General features: G+C 40.9%; 1 protein-coding gene across 6 annotated transcripts in view; it reads right to left on the bottom strand.

Moving 5' to 3' along the window:
- Positions 1–22,316, bottom strand: part of FRAS1 (Fraser extracellular matrix complex subunit 1) — a 741,777-nt gene that overhangs the window by 204,530 nt on the left and 514,931 nt on the right. For all 6 annotated transcript variants that reach the window (XM_033963431.1, XM_033963422.1, XM_033963441.1 and 3 more), the window contains 2 exons: positions 20,436–20,589; positions 15,483–15,661 (listed from right to left, as the gene is read on the bottom strand). In XM_033963431.1, the coding sequence (XP_033819322.1) occupies positions 15,483–15,661; positions 20,436–20,589 (333 nt within the window). The remainder of the gene's footprint in view (positions 1–15,482; positions 15,662–20,435; positions 20,590–22,316) is intronic.

The raw sequence follows: 22,316 nt of genomic DNA, 5'->3' as shown, positions 1-22,316 counted from the left end.
ACTGTTAATGCTTTTTTATAGGGTCTGATTTGTCCCGATTGAGGATTAACTGTGAACGTCTTTGATTTATCTTTTTATTGTATTGTTTTTAGGCATTATATATGTGGATAAACTGTAAACCGGCTAGCAACATCTGGAAATATCCGTACTTTTTCACCGTAAAATAACAGTTGAGAAAAGCGAAAAAACATTCTCATAACAGCATTTAAATCCTGTTCAAAAAAAAAAAAAAAAAGATATCAACATCGTACATCTAGAGTCAATTTGAACTTCAGAGTTTTCAAGAATTGCTGTTATATTATTTAAATCCAGTACTGGCGAATTCTCGCCTTGATTTATTTCAGGTGTTATTTCTGTTTTTGCTGGTAGATAGAAGACTCGGTTTAAAGAAGGCATTGTTTCTGAAGTAAATTTCAAATTTTCCATCATGTATTTTTTTTACATATCACTAGGGGAAACACCTGGTGATTTAGGGAAATTAAGAAGTCTCAAAATGAGTCTTCTATTATAATTTTCAATCTGTTCAAATTTCCTCTGATAAACAATCTTGTCCTTGACAAAGTTACCAGTTAAATTCTGTAATGTAGCCAGCCCCTTGTCCACTTGTTCAAACTTAGAATGAGTTTCAGTCTTCATAGCTTGAACAGATGTTGTTAAATTATCAAGTTTACTCACAATAGATGAAACTTCCTCAGACGTTTTCAAGTCTTTGGAGTGTAACCCATATTGCTTCTAATGTCGCCACTGTAGAGCAGAAGCCCGCTCCCTGACTAGATGCAATTTTGGCATTCTGTTCTGCATGAGAGCCCCCGCTATGCGGTTGCGTCAGACACATTCGGGCTTCGGCAGTCACACCTTCATCACAATCCAGCGATGGTCGCGGCGGCAAGCGGGCAACAGGAAGAGAAAGAGATATTTCCAGCTCTAAAGCCTCAGAGGCTCCTTCCTCTGAGGTAAACATAGGCAACTCCACTCCTGGAACCGATGGAGAACTAACCAAGAAATGGTCCATCGTCGCCTACCTGGGCGTAGAGGGGTCCATCCGAAGCAGCCCCTTGCGTTTAGTATGAGGCATCGGGAAAAAGAAGTTAAGCCAAATAATGGCATTGTAGAAACATGCAAGGTAGGACAGAGCGCTTTAAACTACACGTCTTCCTCCATATTCGCTGTGATAGGGGATTAACAGAACCGCAAATACTAAAAAATCATAAATAACTTTTTTATATGTTATTTTCTGTTTTCTATTAAAAACCATCGTGAATAGGGTGAAAACGCGAAAAACATGGTGGGAGACCTGGCTTGTTTCTGAAGGAGAGGCAAAATACGGTGAACAAAGTGCTGGGAATCAGCAATTTTCTCTGTAAATGCTTGGAATCAGCGATTTCTCTATGCAAGCTGATGTAATTTGGGGGGAGGAGCCAGCAAGCTAAAAAACGTGAATAATCAAAACCACGAATGCTGAAACCGTGAATATGGAGGGAGAAGTGTAGCTGTTAACATACCATCTCCATCTTGATTCTCCCCGCCCCCCCTCCTGATTCTCCCCGGCCCCCATAAATAAAACAAATTGTAATTGTAGAACCATAGAAACATGATGGCAGATAAAGGCCAAATGGCCCATCCAGTTTGCCCGTTTGCAGCATCCACTATCTCCTCTCCATAAGATATCTCCCAGGCTTCTCCCATGCTTTCTTGAATTCAGACACAGTCTTTGTCTGCACCACCTAAGCCGGGAGACTATTCCACGCATCTATCACCCTTTCTGTAAAAGAGTATTTCCTTGGATTACTCCTCAGCCTGTCACCTCTTAAATTCATCCTATGCCCTCTCATTCCAGAACTTCCTTTCAAACGAGACTCGCATCATACACATTTATGCTATGTGGGTATTTAAACGTCTTTATCATATATAACCGCTCAAAGTTTGATCACATTACCCCTCTCTTAAAATCTGAACAGATACTTCTAATTACTTACAGGATTCCATTTAAAATCAACATACTATCTTTTCAGATCCCAAACTCAGAACTTTCTTCTTTTTTGGCTAGTCGACTCCTTCCTTATGCTTCGAAAAGGACACTGCGATCTAATCAGCGAAATCTTTCAGACAGGTGCTTTAGGATAATTACTGAAACTCATGTTTCTCGGTCAGAGCCCCAATTCTATGGAATTCTTTCCCCTTTTATCTCTTTTAAATCTAAATTAAAAGCCTATTATTTCGCACTGGCATTCAATATGCTCTGACATAACTTGAAGTTTAGATCCTCAACTAGACTTTTCAGTGACCTTTACCATTTATTATTGCCTTTTCCCCACAATCAAATACATTTTGTAATGCTTCCCTACACCATTTCCATATTGTATCTGTTGGTCTCGTTTTGACAATGGTTTTATGTTATAGATATTACACCTCTCCCATTTTTTAAAGTTGTAAACCGCACAGATTTTACTTCTGTTTATATTTGCGATCTATCAAATAAACTAAACTAAATTAACTCCAATGCATATTGCATGGCAATGAGTTTCTCGGGGCATGCAGCAAAAGTTAAAGTGCAGCACAACAAAGAAAAATAGGGAGACCCAATGATCCACAGTAAAAACAATCCACCGATGTTTTCAGTCCAATTCTTTATATGTGAGGTTGCAAACCATTGGACCCTGAGGAAGGCGTGTTCGCCGAAACACGGACCGTGTAGGGTCCAGTTGGACTTTTATCACAGTATTTTTTATCATTGTACTTTTTTAATTGAATTTTCATGGTTTTATATGTCAGTGTTTAATAAATTATCTCCAGAACATCTGCATCCACAGTTTTTGTTTGCAAAAGTTAAAGTGCCAAGGATGGAAAAAGGCAGTCTCATATTTGATTCCCACAAATATACTGCTAGGTAATAATAGGTTCTAAGTAAAGTGTCCCAAAATGATGAACCACTCAATAAAATAAAACAGGGGGCACTTGTAAACTTAGTTTATCTATGAATACAAGTGCCCCCTGTTTTGTTTTGTTGAGTCTGATATTTGAGACAGGTGAAAGGATGCTGCTCTAGGAACCAAGATCACCAAGATCTCTAAGTAAACAAGCTTGATTGTACCTCTGAAGATCCAGTAGACCCAATCCACCATATTTCCACAAACCAATCAAAAAATGGAACGACAATTTTGGTTTCCTACACCCCCAAAAAATAGTCTTAGAGACATCTGGAGCATCGAGATAAAACAGTATATTTCTGTGTCTCGTTGGCCACGAATTTGGACTTAGAGATTGAAATGTACAGCATCAGCATCTTTGAGACAAATATGGTTATTTTTGTTATATAGGATTTTCTGGACCCCAGTTCGATTAAATAAAATAGATAGTTCTAAGTCTAATAGATGCTGGCATTGTCATACTGGTATAGGGACTTTGGATCATCTGTTGTATTTTTGTCCGTTTATATTAATATATTGGAAGTCAATTTGGGGACAAATACATTTAGTACTAGATTCAAATGTTCCAATGTCATATGAGGCTATAATTTGTGGAACAATTTTACATGTGAAACCCACTCTAGATAAATATAAGAGTCGTCTATTTATGATCCTAACAGGTATAGCCATTCAATTGATTACAAGTAATTGGAAAAACCATGATAGAATTAATTATACATTTTGGTGGGTGAATGTGTGTACTACATACAGATACGAACAAATTAACGCAGAATGTAGGGGTTTTAGTGGGGTATTTAATAAAATTTGGAGCCCATTGACTAAATTTGTAAAAACATAATAATATATTTTCATCATATCTCTTCTTTTCTTTGGTTTATTTATCTTTACACATCCAGGGGGGTGGGGGGGGGGGGGTTGAAGGGAGGGGAATAAAATTGATAGTGATATTTGGGTAACTTTATTCTTTATTTGTATTGTATATTAGGATATATTATGATATTATTATATGCAGGAAAATGAAATTATTGAATGATATTTATGTTACCTCAGTGTTCCCTCTAAGCGGGCGGGTGTTGTGAGCAAACTTTTTTCACTGTGAGCTAAAAATATCGGGCGCCAGCAAGTTATGAGCCAAATAAATATGTTGCTTTCTACCACAGAACTTCCTTACGTTTGTATGGAATCTATCCCCTTTCAACTTTAGAGAGTGCCCTCTCGTTCTCCCTGCCTTAGCTACTAAGTCTATTCCCTTCAGTACCTTGAATGTTTCTATCATGTCCCCTCTCAATCTCCTCTGCTCAAGGGAGAAGAGGCCCAGTTTCTCTAATCTTTCGCTGTACGGCAACTCCTCCAGCCCCTTAACCATTTTAGTTGCTCTTCTCTGGATCCTTTCGAGTAGTACCGTGTCCTTCTTAAAGTACCAGTGCTGGACGCAGTACTCCAGGTGAGGGCGTACCATGGCCCGGTACAGCAGCATGATAACCTTCTCTGTCTCTTCAGTCCAGCATCTGCCCCTTCCATTCACTGTCTGTCTTTCCCTGCCATCTCTCCTCCTGCCCCCCCCCCCCACCCCCCAATTTGGTCTAGCATCCATCATCTTCCTTCTGTTCCCCTCATGGTCTGGCATCTCTATCCTTCCCTCCCCCCTGTGGTTTTTAGCATATCTCTCTTCTCATTTCCTCCACTCAGATCTGATCATTCTCTGCTCTCTCTTCCCTTTTCTTCTCTGGTCTTCCTTCTCTATTTTCTGCCTCCATCTAAATTAAATTCTTTCTTACTATTTAGTCCCGTTTCCCTCTTTTCACTGTGTCTACACACAGCTTGTCACCCCTTTCCCTCACCCCTCCATTATCTTACTATTTTCTTCCCCCTTTATTTATCTCCTCCTTCCATCCAGTATGTGTTCTTTCCCCACTTCCATTCAGCATCTGCTCTCCCTTCTCAACTGACATCCATCTGCCTTCTGCTCTCTCTCCCTTCTTCTCACTTCCATCATCTGTCCCCTTCTCTCTCTCTCTCATCTCCTCCATTCCATCATCTGCCCCTTCTCTCTCTCTCTCTCTCTCTCTCCCCCCCCCCCCCAACTTCCATCATCTGCCCCCCTTCCCCTCACCTTTGTGGGTCACTTTCTTTCCCCTGAGGGTGGCTCATGTCACAGGGGAAGCTTTGGCCGAGCAGAACCGCTTGATTGACAGTGGAACTTACTTGATTGATGTCGATGCTGGGGCCCGTTGCCGTTTGAAGGAAAAAAAAAAAAGGTGGAAAAAAGGAACCTGTAAAGGCGAGAGGAAGGGAAACCTCCAGGACAGCTGCTTTTTGCCCTCCTTCAGCGGCCCAAGAGTTCAGACCAGCAGCGGCAGCTCTGTATGCTTTTAACTTCGGCACAGAGCTGCCCCTAATCAATAGTTTAGCGCGGTTTCATGAGGCAGCCTCGGGGCCTTTGATAGCCGGCCCGCTTCGATGATGCGATGTGGGCCGGCCTAGCAAAGGCCCCGAGGCTGCCTTATGAAACCGCGCTAAACTATTGATTAGGGGCAGCTCTGTGCCGAAGTTAAAAGCATACACAGCTGCCGCTGCTGGTCTGGAGGTGCGGAGACAAGGCAGGAGGCAAACGCGGTGGAAGGCAGGAGTCCCGGCGAAGGCAGGAGTCCCGGCACAGCAACTGCAACAGGAAGTTGAAAGTCAGCTGACGCCGGCCTTTCGTTGCGGCGGGGACCGAATCCTTCGCGGACCGGCAAGATTTTGTTTGCGGACCGGCGGTTGAAGAACTGTGCTCTACACTGTGTGCGCTGTGACGAGAAACTTGTGCGCTGCGAGGTAATATTTTGAGCGCCAGCGCACCCCAGCGCAGCTTAGCGGGAACACATAATAGTGTAATATGTGGAATATCTTTTGTTCTTTCATTTGTATGACTCTGTTTTTGATTAAAAATCAATAAAGAATTAAAAAAAAGAAAGGTTTGAGAGCAATTTATGTAGAGTCAATATCTTTTTTTAAAAAAGGTGAATAGGTAATACTATAATGTGTAAAGCCATTTAAGAAAAACCAGAATGTTAAATAGGTGTATTTTCCCTTGAAGAGACTTCTCAATAGGAATAGGGTAGTATATCTCAAACTGTGTGGTGTGGCATACTAGTGTGCCTCCTGAGATTTCAGGTGTGCCGCGACACACTGGGGAGGAGAGGCGCCGGCGAGAGACATGTCCTATAGGCAATGAGCCGGCGCTGGCACCTCTTCTCTCCGTGCTTCTTCCCTGCTGGCACCACCCACTGGCGACTCAGAGCCCATCTGGAGGGCCTTTGCGCATATCAACATGATGATGTCATACATGAATGTGATGTTATCACAGTGACGTCCATGCACTTACGGATGCCTCGAGCCGCAGCCACTAGGTTTAGTGTGCTGCGGCTTGACAAAGTTGGCTGAACAACGGAATAGGGGTTGGGAGAGTGAGCGGGACCTTTATTCAGGTATAGTGGTTGTTCTGTTTAGGCTGCTCCTCCTAGTCGGTGACTTATTGTATGGCGGAATATATTGTTGTTATGTTAGCTACAGTATGGTTTTGTATGGTTCCCATGTTATGACATCGGACAAAGCCTTTCAGTATTGCTGTACTTGCTTTGCTTTCGATTTATTCCCTTTGTATCACTGGGTTGGACGGGTATGGGTTGGGACTTCATGTATATTGCATTTGAGTTTGCTGGCTGTTTTTCCCTCCTCTTCTGTGTTCAATGCCAACCGTTTCAACTTATCTGGCTAACCCAGGCAGATGATGTATAGGGAGGGCTGGATAAGGGTTGGGATTGGGTATTACCTTGGGTATAGGGTTTGTTTGAGAAAGAAAAATAAATTGTGACTTTGTATTGTATATTGTTTGTTTATTCTCTTTAATAAAAAGATTTAACAAAAATGCATCAAGAGGTCATCTGTGAAGGCTGAAATTTTAAATTCCCGAGAACCAATCATAACCCCTTGTATCTCTGGGTTATTCATGATGCCTCTGAGAAGAGGATACAATGTTAAGCAAATAAAAGTGGTGACAGGAGACACCCCTGGCACATGCCTCTTTGTATCGCAAATGATCTTGATAGAATAAAATAAAATGCTCTCGGAGAGGAATATAAAGTAGAGATAACATCCAAGAAAAACCCTTCAAACCCATATCTTCTCAAAGTAATAAAAAAATTAAAAAAATCCCAGGATACCCAACCAAACGCCTTCTCTGCATCAAAACTGAACAATAGAAAAGGCAGCTTTTCCCGCTCCACATTATTTCAAAGAGGTAAACATTTTTCTCAAATTCTTTGCCACTTTATGTCCGCTCACAAATCCTACCCGAGGATTTGCGAGCAATAAAGATAGTATCTGAGCCAATCGGTTAGCTAGAATTTTTGCAAACAGCCTTGTCTCTACATTTAAAAGGGAAGTAGGACAATAAAAGGCTGGTTACATAGCACTTATACTGTTGTTGTTTTTTTACTGCAGAATACACATATCATACCTGGATATTCATCGTCTTTCACATATTTTATAATGAGTTATGCTTAAGAGGCCATTTAGTTCTTTTCATACAATTTTGGTCGCTCCCTTTTTGCTTGGGTTTTTCTATCTCAATCTTCTCTCTTACACAAGTCTGGATGTTATCTGGTTCTATCTGTCTTATTTTAGGATTATCGCCAGTCTTAAACATTATGTTAAACGACGTATATTCTACCAGATTCTAAGCTCTATACAGTTTCTATTCTATTTATTTACTTGCACCTTTATAAGTTTATACATTGCTTTGCGTTGTTTTAACATGTCTCTTGATCACTATGTATATGTACTCTACTCATATTCTCACTGCATTTTTAAATGCACTTTTATAAGTTTACATATAGATTTGCTATGTTTTAATGTTTAATGTGTTTTTTGATTAGTTTTTATATGTACATTTATCTTTCATTTTTTTTACTTGTATAACTATTTTTTATTTGCATTTTTATTTTAGCTATTTGTTTGTCCCCTGATGAAGGAATGTCAGATTGCCGAAACTGAGATCCAACTTCTTGATTGTATTAAAACTTTTTAATAAATTTCTCTATTGGTTGATTTCAACATCTCGTTTGCCTGTTTTGCTTGTTTGCTATACTTTGAGGCACGTTTTCTTCTTTTTTCTGATTAGCCTTTGCATAGAATCCCTCCCAGGCTTTAGAAACACAATAATCTGTGCTAATTGCAGCAAAAGTGGGCAACAAACCCTCTTCTACAAATTGAGAAAATAATGTCTGCAAAATGAAGGATATCAGCGGTTGCAGAGTCTTGTAGAACTCAGCTCTAAAACTGTTGGGACTGGGAGCATTAAGTAAATCACTTTGTCTAATAGCCAAAGTCACTTCATCTACAGTTACTGGTGCATTTAACATCTGTTTAGAGCAGTGGTTTCAAACTCGTGGCCCGGGGGCCACATGCGGCCCGCCAGGTACTATTATGAGGCCCTCGGTATATTTATCATAATCATAAAAGTAAAATAAAAGTTTCTTGATCATATGTCTCTTTACCTATAAATTACAATATTATTATTAAGACTTAGGGCTCCTTTTATCAAGCCATGCTAGTGATTTAACACGTGTAATAGCGCGCGTTAAACCGCTGGCCGCGCTAGCTGCTACCACCTTCTCTTGGCCAGCGTGGGGGTTAGCGCATGATGAAACGTCGTGCACGTTAATCCCGCTAATGCGGCTTGATAAAAGGAGCCCTTAGCCAAAAGGAAAGATTTATAAACTATAAAGAGTTTTTTTTACCTCATACAAAATTGTCATTTCTTTAATAAGACATTAACTATTTTTTCTGAGGCCCTCCAAGTACCCACAAATCCAAAATGTGGCTTTGCAAAGGGTTTGCGTTTGAGACCACTGTTTTAGAGCACTCGGGAATAGAGAACAACATTTTTCAAATAGTTATCACCTGATAAATTAGTTTCAGAAGGTTGATAATATTTTCAAAACACTTCTGATATTTCTCTATCTGATTTCACCGACTTCCCCTCTCTCTGATCCAGCTGTGTAATGAATGTGGGACCCTTTGATTGTTTAAGCAGTTTTGCAAGAAGCTTGCCACTGTAATTACCATGAAGATAGAATTTAAACTTATAATATTGCAGGGATTTCATCATTTTAGCATGAATTAATTCCTTTAAGGCAGCCTGCGATGCCAAAAGGGCAGCCTTGCACTGAGGGGTGGGATGACACCCACACCCAAATCCTTTCTGCTTTCATTTGTTTTTCCAGTCTGAGGATCACTCAATCCCTTGCCTTTCACTTAAAACTTGTGTATGTCATGGTCTCACCCCTCAGCACTACCTTAACAGCTTCCAGAAAAGAAACAGATTATGTTCATGTTCTGCATTGTGATACTTATATTCCGCTCATCTCTGTGCCAAAAATTGTTTAAAATTTGGATCCCAATACAACTGAGGAGGGAAATTTCCATTGGAATGACTGTTCCATGGCCTACCCAGTGTCTAAAGTACATTCTATAAGAGCATGGTCAGAAACACTATATGGACCAATACCACATTATGAGTCTGGGAAAAAAAAGACTCTGGAAATTAACCAGTAGTCTATTTTAGATTGTGAAGCATGTACTCAGGACAGATGTGTATAATCCTTCACATCAGGTTGCAAAGTTTTTCATATGTCTATCAAATCTAGTGAGGAGCACAGCATAGGAACCCATCTTGAGGCATCCAGCCTACCATTTGATAGAGGATGAGATTTATCCAGGGTAGAATAATGGTCAATATCTTTATTCAAAATTTGATGTACCACCAAACTGTGGTTTGTAGCAGAGATTTACAAATAAATTAATAAAAGAAAAGAAAACCTTAAAAGAAAGTACAGATTCCATATATCTCAAGACCATGCATACTCAGAAAAACGCAGCTTTTCCTTCCCCATACAGAGCTCTGTATATTTTGACATTTAATAGACAGTCCCTGCTCTGAAGAGCTTATAATCTAACTTGGACAGACAGACATGACATATAGGGTAGGGGATGGGTGAAGGGAGAGCAGTTAGGAGTAGAAAGTACTGAAGGGGATAGACTTAGTAGATAAGGACAGGTTGTTCACCCTCTCCAAGGTAGGGAGAACAAGACGGCACTCTCTAAAGTTGAAAGGGGATAGATTCCGTACAAACGTAAGGAAGTTCTTCTTCACCCAGAGAGTGGTAGAAAGCTGGAATGCTCTTCCAGAGGCTGTTATAGGGGAAAACACCCTCCAAGGATTCAAGACAAAGTTAGACAAGTTTCTGCTGAACAAGAACGTGCGCTGGTAGGGCTAGTCCAGTTAGGGTGCTGGTCTTAGACCAGAGGGGCGCCGTGTGAGCGGACTGCTGGGCATGATGGACCACTGGTCTGACACAGCAGTGTCAATTCTTATGTTCGAAGAGGTGGGCTTTCAACCGGGCCTTGAACACTGCCAAAGATGGAGCCCATAGTATCACATGACCTCTCAGGCAGTGCCTTTAAGGATCCAGATAGCAGAAATGTATAATGGAGGGGAGAGGGAGAATCACAGAGAATGCTTGTCATCCTAGACAACGAGAACCCTTAAATTATATTGGCAGGTAGATTGACCAGGATCTTCTGCCCAGAGGGAAAGGATCCTAAGATGACCATCACCCTGGGGGCTCCCACATACAATCCTCTTTGGCCTAACAAGTTCTCTCACAACCACACACATTTGCAACCTAACTGTCTCCTGGAAACAGAGAACACTGGAGGCTACTGGCTGCTAGAGAACCCTCTATGGCAGTGGTCTCCAACATGCGGCCTCAGTAGTCCATTTTTGTAGCCTTCATATCCAGTGCCTGCAACTATGTGAAAGAAAAAGGCCCCTGTGAAGCTTCGCTGGGTCACAAGCACCTTCATTGTCACACTGATATGCAAATGCCAGGTGACTTGCTTCATGGGGGCCTTTTCTTTACCCACAGTAGTGGCAAAACCAGCTCAACTCCGAAAATTAAAGCAACATGGAATTACAGTTTTACTGGTTGTGGGTGAACATAAAACCTCCCATTTTAAATACTGCTTTGATAGGCTTGAAAATGAGAGAAAAGGTCTGTGGTACTTTGCACTACAGTGGGCTGACAGGCAGCAATGGAGCGCAATGGCTGTGTTGTGCACATCCTCCTCACTTGCACTTGCCTGCAGGATATTGCACTCTTGAACATAAGAATAGCCTTATTGGGTCAGACCAATGGTTCATAAAGCCCAGTAGCCCGTTCTCACAGTGGCCAATCCAGGTCACTAGTACCTGGCCAAAACCCAAGGAGTAACAATATTCCATGCTACCGATCCAGGGCAAGGAGTGGCATTACCCATGTCTTTCTCAATAACAGACTATGGACTTTTCCTCCAGGAACTTGTCCATAGCGATGTGCTTGTAGACTCAAATCTAGTACTTAAAATTACATTTTGTAAACCTAAAATCTTTTGGTGCACCCCCCCCCCCCCCCCGAGTTTTCTTGTGTCCACTTTGCACCCTTTATATGCGCCCTGCTGTATGGGGCGGACGGTAATTTGAATTCTCTGTCTCCATTTACTGGTAAGGGAGCAAAACCTGGACTAGTCTGGCTAGGACAGAAGAACAACAATTGTGTAGCAGTCACAGTCCCATTCCTTACGTTCCCACTGACATCATATAGGCCAAACGTTTTGCTGGATCGTCTAACACAGAGAATGAGGATATATATATATTTTTTTTAAAGTACTACATTTGTAAAATGTATATATAACCTTGTGTATGTAAGATAAGAAATACTTCTAGACTACTGTTATTGGCATTATGACTATGAAATTCCTCAAACCCTAATACCACTAGATCCTCCCACAAATTAAAACTATCCTTCCCCTCGCTAAAAGGCATTTCCCACACAGGAAAGCTAGGGACCTCCCTCCACTTCAAAATCACTGAGCTCTGGAACAACCTTGCCTCCCCTCTTCGGAACTTGAGCTCTCTCCAAGTTTTCCGCAAACATCTGAAAACCTGGCTTTTCTCAAAAAATGTAAGTCTCCCTCCAGCTTAGGAATCAAGGAAACTCTTATATCTTGGCATCCCAAGTCCTCTACATTTTCTTCACACCTCTACCTCTAACCCTCTGTTGTAGTTCCTTCCTATTTCTTCTACTGTAAACCGCGCCGAGCTCTACGAACGTGGAGGTGATGCAGTATACAAACCTAAGGATTAGATTAGATTGTATCATTATAAAGCCGAGGTTTATCTTTTTAAGCTAAGTATGGCGCCAATGAAACCAAAAGCCGGTAGGTAACAAGAGAAACTGGACATACGTCCTTTTCTTTAGTATTTCAGTAAAAGATATAGTGTAATGGGGTTAAATATCAATGTCTGAGCTTTGATTTTAGAGCTTAACTCTCAATTAGCCCTGGAGCAAGTTATGTTCATACACTTGAAGCACTGTAACGTGTACATATAAAAGAATAAGCTCACACATATATTGAGTATTGTATCATCAATCAAAGCTCTCCTATAAAAGTTTGCATTAGTCATAGAACCTGCTCCATTTGAGTCTTTACATGTGCTTGGCTAGGTGGCTCTATGTGTGGATGAAGAGTCTCTGTTTCTGTCTATTAAGTTCAATGGGCAAACAGAACCCTTTATTCCTTTCATGATTTCCTACAGAACAATGAAGGAATGTCCCTTGCTTCTATTTTTGAGATATGATATTCTTAACACATTTGCTACAAGACTCTGAAGATTCCAGTTGCATTTCCTTATACTTTTCAGCTAACCAGGACAAATCAATTCATTTTATAAAGCTTTAAATATACTGAAATTTGTAACATAGTAGATGAAGTAAAATAAAGACTGATTGACCTATCCAGTCTGTCCGGTTGTATCAGAATGACAGGATAGGGCTCATTTTCAAAAATGAAACACATTAAAAAAAAACAACAAAAAAACAGCACTCAAATATTTTAATCGCCAAAACATCCAAGTGACGATTTTTTTAACCAATTTCCTAGATACTTAAGGGCTCAGTGTCAGCACTGGAACAAACTACCTGCCCACATAAGATCATTAGAAGGTCTACTGAACTTCAGGAAGGCAATAAAAACTCACCTCTTCCTCTGACCCTCTAAGAGAGTGCGCAATCCAAATCCCCTAGACCTCCTGACAAAGGGTCTCAAATCACTAATGCTGATGTGCTTTGTCATATGTCTGACCATGCCATGTTTTGTCATACAATATTTTGCCACACTCTTGTCATTCTGTTCGCCATCTTTGTCCTATTACTATATTTGCCACACTATGTTTGCCATACAATGCCTAATATAATACAACTGGGTAATTGAATAAATTGAATATTGTTCCAAAGGAAATGTAGCACAAACAGCAAAAAAGGAACAATAATAGTTATTAATACAGTTTCAAAAATGGCGTTTAGAATCCAAAAGTAGAGTAAAATAACTCAGCATAGGGAAAAACCCTTTTATAAATTTTCATAGAATCAATCATTGCACCATCTTGTTAGAATAAATGATTTTTAAATAACTTCATAGATTCATAAGTAATTCTTAAATCTCCATAATGTGAAAATAAAGTCCAAAGTTTTGTGAAAAGCTCATATAAGTAAACAGATTTAGTTTCAATGTCTCTGCAGCGGTGACCCAGCGGGGTTCTGACGCGTTTCGCCGTCCTGGCTTCCTCAGAGAACCCGCTAATGCTGTGTGTGACAGACTTGTCAGTTGGGTACCTAATTCAAAAGGGAAAAGAAACTTCCTCGTGTTCTATGACATGAATGCTCTGCATTCACGAGGAAGTTTCTTTTCCCTTTTGAATTAGGTACCCAACTGACAAGTCTGTCACACACAGCATTAGCGGGTTCTCTGAGGAAGCCAGGACGGCGAAACGCGTCAGAACCCCGCTGGGTCACCGCTGCAGAGACATTGAAACTAAATCTGTTTACTTATATGAGCTTTTCACAAAACTTTGGACTTTGGACTTTATTTTCACATTATGGAAATTTAAGAATTACTTATGAATCTATGAAGTTATTTAAAAATCATTTATTCTAACAAGATGGTGCAATGATTGATTCTATGAAAATTTATAAAAGGGTTTTTCCCTATGCTGAGTTATTTTACTCTACTTTTGGATTCTAAACGCCATTTTTGAAACTGTATTAATAACTATTATTGTTCCTTTTTTGCTGTTTGTGCCATACAATGCCTGCCATTCTATGATCTCTCATGCCATGTTTGCCATCCCTGTCAGACAATGTTTACCATGCTATCTTTTAACATACTATGTCTGAGAGTGTGGTACAGTGATTAGAGCTGCAGCCTTGGCACCCTGAGGTTGTGGGTTCAAACCCACGCTGCTCCTTGTGACCCTGGGCAAGTCACTTAATCCCCCCATTGCCCCAGGTACATTAGATAGATTGTGAGCCCACCAGGTCTGAGGGGGAAAAATACTCGAGTATCTGAATAAATCCATGTAAACTGTTCTGAGCTCCCCTAGGAGAACAATACAGAAAATTGAATGAATAAATAAATAAACTTAAGTGACCAAGTACCAATTCCAGTCCCAGAACGCCCTCAACATAGCTGGGTTTTAGTTAAGTGCTAACAGCACTTAGTTGGTTAAGTGCCATTGAAAATCAGCAGCTAACCCCGAACAAGCAGTTTAATCAGTTAGAAGCGGGTCTAAATCGCTTTGAATATCATCAATGTAAAGCAAACCATATATTTACACCAGTACCGAAAGAATAATTAGGGGCTCATTTTTGAAACAGAAAAATGTCCCACAAAAAGGCACCAAGCGTCAAAGCTTTTTGCACAAAAACATCCAAATTCCTATTTTTGAAACTCATTTTTAAGACGCCTTTTTTACGCAATTCATCTAAATCTCAAGGAGGTGTGTTGAAGACATGTTTTGGGTGAGACTAGCTTGCCATTTGGACATTTTTCTACAAAAAATAGGATGCTTTTGGCTAGACCTGTTTCAATAACGAATAAGTACCAAAAAGGTGCCCATACGGATTAGATGACTGCTGGAGGGATAAAGGGCATGACCTCTCTTATTTCCCCAAGTGGTCACTGACCTCCTCTCAACCCCCTAAGAGGTGAAAGTGACAGCACGTACCAGAGTCTTTGACAGATGTAGATATAACAGCCCTCTTAGAGTAGCAAACAGGCCCCAGGAAGGAAACCCAGGGCCATATCCCATTCTAATTGGTACACTTGTGGTGGAAAGTGTAAGCATCCCAAAAAACACAAAATATCTGCTGAACCCACACCTGTTGGCTTAAGGGCTACAGTAGGGGGGTATAGTATTTTTTTGCTTCTTGATGAAGCATTAGTTTTGGGCTTGCCCCATGTTAAAATCCCACGACATAACTCGTTAAACCCAAATCTTAATGCACTTTAGTAAAAGAGCCCCTAAGTAGGAAATTTACACTTATGCAAGAGTGATGTGATGGGAATTAACCACACTAAACATAGAAAGATGCAATTACATATCTTTTATTATTATCTTTGTCTTCCCAGTACCTGGAATTGTAAAGAATCTCTCTGTGACTGGGCACCCGAGTGTCTATACCACACAATTCCTTCGTTGATGTCCTGCTGGGTAAATGTGGTGGTACGTGTGGCCATTCTCCCATCAGGCTGGTGTTGCCACCCATCAGCTGGACCATCTGCTGGCATTGGAACTAATAGAATAATTTCACCTGGGATGATGTAAGAACATAAACATAACCATGCTGAGCTTGCCTTAGGACATGAAACTCTGAAAATCAAAAGTTATAATCACAGATTAAAAACTGCAAGGCCCATCTCTGAAAAGTTGCAAATTACAGGAATCTACAAAGCGACACTGAAAGACTATGAAAGAAAAAAAAAAATTCAAAAGTAATATCAATTACTATAGGGGCCTCGGGAGCCCTACAAAATATATTGAAAAAGCACACTGGAAATTGCTTATAATCAAAGGGATAACACCCTGCCAGTTGTAAGAAACAGCTTTATTTAGAACTACAGTACATTCATACTTGGATTCTAAGCCCTTGGGTAAAACACCCATTGCCAGTACATAAAACCAGTCATGAATGAGAAAAGCATCTTAAGTTTTGACATACAAACACAGACAGATAGATATAAATGGTAAGGCAAAACAAGTAAGCCCTAGAGTTTTATTTTTGCTGATTTCTCAGCAATCACTTTGAATTTCAATGAGAAATTTTACATACTTATATATTATTATTATTTAAAAAAAACACTTACTCCCCTCCCCCTTTTTTATGAAGCTGTGTTAGGCTTTATCATCTCTGGCCATGGCGGTAAAACCTCCGACGCTCATAGAATTCCTATAAGCGGCAGAGCTAATACGCCACTGTCAAAAAAATAGCCTAATGCGGCTTCATAAAAGAGGGCCTGAATTATCTTAGCCTATGTTGATATTACTCACATTTTAGTGCGACTACATAGTGATTTTTGTGCATTAAAATTGTTTGAACTGAAACACGATAAAATAATGTTGTTCAAATGATTTAACAATGTGTCTGAATTTTGTAGGCCACCCCCAGCTTTAACATAGGCTTTGTCCATTGGTCCCTGTGGCAGACTGTTCCAGATCATCTGCAGGACATCCTTGAATTCGACAACTGTTTACAGATAAATGTAAATCGTAATAGCAAATAAAGTTGTAAAATTTCACATTGAAATTCCAAGTGGTTGCTGAGAAAAAACCAAAACTCTAGGAACAGTAGCGAGGATAGGAGTCACCCGGGGCAGTGGTGTCCTCTCACGCATCCTCTCTGCATCCTCCATGCTCCTTCTATGCTAACACCCCTGTGCCCTCCTCTCCAGCCCCCTCGCCCCTATGCCACACTTGAACCCTCCCTTCCCACCCCCTGTACCTCTTTAAATCTTCGCCAGCACAAGCAACTTCTCCAGGCTGCTGCACACACTGGCATTTACTTTCCCTCTGATGTCATTTCCTCCCTTACTACACCACTGACTAGGGGGGTTATGTTTTTTTTGCCTCACCCTGTAGATATTTCAGAACAGTGGAAGCCTAAAATAGAGGCCTTCTAAATTCACAGCAATGCAGACACAAAGAAGAGCGGATCACAAATAGATGTATGAATGTCCTTAAAACGACCCAACATGGGCCACGTTTTGTCCAAACAAGGGCCGCATCAGGGATAATCTTGCTAAAACCAAACATAAAGAACAAAAGGCATACAAAAGAACTGTAAAAAATCAAAAGGGATCCAAATGATATCTATATAAGTGAGTACTACTACTATCCATTCAGTTGTGTCCAACTCTTCGACACTCTATAGGCCAGTCTTCACTATGCTTCCCTGTTTTCCACAGCTTCTTTCAGTTGCTTGATGTTCATTCCCATTCTTGATGGTATCCAACCAAAGAGCCTTTGGTCTCCCCTGTTTCCTTTTACCACTGACTAATCTGAGTAGCACTTCCTTTTCTAGTGAATTTGCCCTCATGACATGACCAAAATAGGTCAGTTTCTATCTGGTAATCTTGCCTTCCAGGGACAACAATAGGTTTGTATGATCAAGAACATTGGCTGGTGATCCTAGCTGTCCATGGGATTCATAGAAGTCTTCTCCAGCACCACAGCTCAAAGGCGTCAATTCTTCTTCTATCTGATTTCGTGAGTGTCCATGTCTCACAGTCATGTCACAACTGGGAAGACAATAGCAGTGATCAGTCTTTGATGGTGACTGAGATATCATGGCACTTCCATATTTGGTCCATGCTCACCATGGCTGCACACCCCAGTGTTAATTGACGCTTGATCTCTGTTGTTGAACCATTACTGTGATCAATGAGGGACCCATGGAAAATGAAGCTGTCAACCACTTCTATTTCTTCGTTGTTGATCTTTATGTGGACTTTCTTGTTGGCAGTAGTCATGAGTTTGGTCTTCTTGATGTTCAGGTAAAGTCCTATCATCTTGCTTTCTTCTTTCAGCTTCTTGAGGTCCTTCTCACTCTCCATATACCCATATATATGTATTTTAGTGTGAAACAAGTGTAATATAACACAAAAGATTACAGAGCCATAAAATTATATAACCATAATAAAATTATACTCATAATAAAAAAGTAAATAACACATATTAAAATACATTAAAAATGCATTTTGAGTTGTGCAATCTATACAAGAACAATATGTGAATATGAACAAAAATTAAAAGGCTAAAAGGCTAATTGCAAATGGAGGACCAAATCAAAATGTGTATAAATATATCCAAAGAAAGAGTGCACTCTTTCCCAAATGTGCTTATGCCTAGCAAAACTACAAAAAGGAAAATGTCATTTTATGAGTAAAGCAAACTAATAAATGCACATTTAAATAAAACGTATATATCTCAACAATATCCTCATTCAAAAGCAGATTCATATAAGCTTCAGAAGTTTAGTAGACACTTTTCTCTAATATATCTCTGCAGTTCATAGTAGTTGGAATGAGACTTGAAGCTGGCAGCGGATCTGAATATCGAGGCATCTCCTTGAAACAGCACCTACAAAACGTGGATCCATGTCGGAGTCCCGTTTAACTGCCTAAGCACTATGAAAAAGCTAAGGGCTCCTTTTATCAAGCCGTGCTAGCGGTTTAACGCATGTAATAGCGTGCGTTAAATCGCCGGCCGCACTAGCCGCTACCGCCTCCTCTTGAGCAGGTGGTAGTTTTTGGTTTTTGGATGAAAAGTCCTTGATAAAAGGAGCCCTACGTTAAAAAACTAATTTATTGCATAAAAATAATTTATAAAATTAAGAATATTTAACATAAGGAGGAGTAGGGATATGACCAATGAGGAGGCCAGCTATGTTTTGAAATCTGTAGACTTAACAGACTTGATCTTGTGCAGATGTAGCCACTGAGGTCTATTCCCGTAATGAAAAATAAGAGGATTTGAAAAGTTGAAAAATGATGAATTAACTACTATGAACTGTATAGATATATTAGAGAAAAGTGTCTACTAAACTTTTCAAGCTTATATGAATCTGCTATTGAATGAGGATATTGTTGAGATATATACCGTACTTTTTGAACTGGACCTCACTACAACTGGACTTTAAAATAAATAGCCATTAATAGGTACATTTAAATAAAAAGTCACCTAAAACAGTTCATATTAGATCCCAGCTCTCTGGCATTTTGCCAATCTCTTAACTATAAAAGCAGTCTGAATAAATACTACTACTACTACTATTTATTATTTCTATAGAGCTACCAGATGCATGCAACACTGTAAATTAAATACACAAGAGACAGTCCCTGCTCGAAATAAACAGGTAAAAGCCTTCATTTCAGATATCCTACTTAATCTAGTCATGTTACTATCACAATGATTATCCACTATATACGTTTATCCTCTAAAAGCTGGTTTTTAATATCAAACATTCCAAAAGCTAAAAACGGATCTCACAAATTAAGGGCTCCTTTTACTAAATGGCGCGAAAGGTTTTTAGAACGTGCTGGTGAGGTAAATGCCATGGCAATTGGTCACTCTGAACAGAAGCTTTTTTTGGCCAATGATGTGGGTGGAGATGGTTTGAGCATTGGGCTCTACCAAAAAGACCTGATGCTTTTTCTTCCATTAGAGTTATAAACAGGTTAAAATCTCAAATTCTTTACTTATACAGTGGTACCTTGGATTACAAGCATAATCCGTTCCAGGAGCATGCTCGTAATCCAAAATGCTCGTTTATCAAAGCGAGTTTCCCCATAGGAAATAATGGAAACTCGCTTTGATACGTTCCCCCCCCCCCCCGAGGCCAGGGCGCTGCTCCCCCCCCACTCGTAAAGTCCCCCCCCCACGTGATCCGGCACCCCCCGCCCGACCAACTTTAACTCACCCCCCTCGTCTGGCACTGGCACGAGAACCGCTCCCCCTGCTCGCAAAGGCCCCCCTCCGCTCGAATCGGCCCCCCCCCCCCCGCGAGAACAGGAACCCCCCGCCCGACCAAATTTAACTCACCCCCCCTTTGGCATCGGCATGCAACCCACAAGTGCCAGTGCCGGTGCCGCTTGAAGATCTTCTCGGCGAGAGGGAGAATTAGAAGGGCTTGAGCATGCGCAGATGCATGCTCAAAGCCGGCAGAGACTGGGAAGAAGATCTTCAAGCGGCACCGGCACTTGTGGGCTGCGTGCCGATGCCAAAGGGGGGGTGAGTTAAAGTTGGTCGGGAGGGGGGTTCCTGTTCTCGCGGGGTGGGTGCCGATTCGAGCGGGAGAGGGCCCTTTGCGAGCAGGGGGGAGCGATGCCGGTTATCAGGGGGTACTCGCAAATCGAGTCAACACTCAGTTTGTGAGACACGTTTTGCGAGAATGTTTTGCTCGTCTTGCAAAACACTCGTAAACCGGGTTACTCGCAAACCGAGGTTTGACTGTATATATATATGTGAGGCCACATGAGCACCAACATGCATATACAACTCTTGTACAAAGAAAAAAAAAATGAAGTTACCAAATTTAGGATGGTCACTTGTTATTGTGTAGATAATTTCAGAATCACTGGCACCAAAGGCCCGGGCCTGCAAGAACCTGTTGGTGATCTGTAGCATCCCTCCCTCTGGGATCCATACCAAGGGTTTTGAAACAAGTGGATGGCTTTCCTGAACCTGTGAGAAGATATGAAAGGAATCGGTTGTGACAAGGTGTTGCAAGAACTTGTCATAATATGTTCTGTTGTTTCCTTTTTTCAATTTTTATTTATAAGCATTTATAATTTACAATCCAGGAAACAAATCTTGTTATAGAAATAAACTAAGAAACAAAGATGAAGTGTAGACGGCCTCAGATGGAACAACCAGGCGGAGTCACATGCTCTATGAAGAACCTTTATTTGAAGACCCGACTCAACCCGTGTTTCAGCTTGTGCCTGCTTCAGGGGTCCACTTCGTAGAAAAACAAATGGATATTTAAGTTCTTCCCATGACAAAAAGAATAAACATACACAATCATAAATAGTTCATTTCTCAGCACTATGTTCCTTTCTCTTGTAAAGGTAAACAAATTGAACAAAATACAGTAAAACCTTGGTTTGCGAGCATAATTCGTTCCAGAAGCATGCTTGTAATCCAAAGCACTCGTATATCAAAGCAAATTTCCCCATAGGAAATAATGGAAACTCAAGACGATTCGTTCCACAACCCAAAAACTTTAATACAAAATACTATACGTACTTGTATTGCAAGGCCTTGCTCATTTATAAGAACATAAGAATAGCCTTACTGGGTCAGACCAATGGTCCATCAAGCCCAGTAGCCCGTTCTCACGGTGGCCAATCTAGGTCGCTAGTACCTGGCAAAACCCAAGGTGTAGCAATATTCCATGCAACCAATACAGGGCAAGCAGTGGCTTCCCCCGTGTCTTTCTATAAGTTATGCACACAACCTTGTATATCAAGTTAAAATTTAATAAAATGTTTTGCTTGTCTTGCAAAATTTATCGTAGCAGGGAGGTCCCTTGCCGTGATAAGCTCAGGAGAGATAAAACGGGGTAGTGACCCCCCCCAATGCTGATCAATCTTGCTATCAATATGTCCTTAGCTCTAGCCTCATCAATATAAAGGGTCCTTCTATGCTCAAGGTCTGCGAGTTCACGTTCTCTCCGAGATCTCGGAGAGAATGCGAACTCGCAGGCCTTGAGCATGCGCAGATGCTCAAGGCCCAGCACAGACGAGGAGGCCGATCTTCGGGCACCGGCACCAATGCACAGGACTTGCTGGTGCCGAGGCCAGATGAAAGTAAGAAGTGGGTGGGTCTGGGGGACTTCAGGTCGCAGCGGGGAGGGGGGGGGCGGATCGTGGGAGGGGGTCTTCGGAGGGAGCAAAACCGGTTCTCACGGGGGGGATAGAGCAGCGCCGCTGGCCTCGGGGGGGGGGGGGGAACGTATCAAAGCGAGTTTCCATTATTTCCTATGGGGAAACTTGCTTTGATATACAGTAGTACCTCAGTTTACGAGTGCACCGGTTTGCGAGTGTTTTGCAAGACTATACATTATATCCGCTAAGAAAGCCTATCATATGGTGAAATGGATCCTGTTGGGAACCAATTAAAAAGATAGACCGTTTTTTACAAAGCTGCAGTAAAGATTTCTACCACGGGCCAGCAAGTTAAATGCTCCAACGTGTAAAGAATTTCTATGAGTGTTGGAGCATTTACCTCGCTGGCCCACAGTAGAAACCTCTGTCACAGCTTTGTGAAAGGAATATAAGTGTCCTTACAGACTTTTTTGATATGGAACATGATATATATTTGATTGATTTTTGCACAATTATATATGCATTAAAATCTTGGGTGTTTTGAACCAATGAAAATCTAACCTCACAGTTAATATATACACA

This window comes from Geotrypetes seraphini, chromosome 1 (genome assembly GCF_902459505.1).
Source record: "Geotrypetes seraphini chromosome 1, aGeoSer1.1, whole genome shotgun sequence".
In the NCBI taxonomy this organism is placed as follows: domain Eukaryota; kingdom Metazoa; phylum Chordata; class Amphibia; order Gymnophiona; family Dermophiidae; genus Geotrypetes; species Geotrypetes seraphini.
Note: the sequence above shows the minus strand (reverse complement) of the source record. Positions and strands in the feature narration are given on the sequence as shown.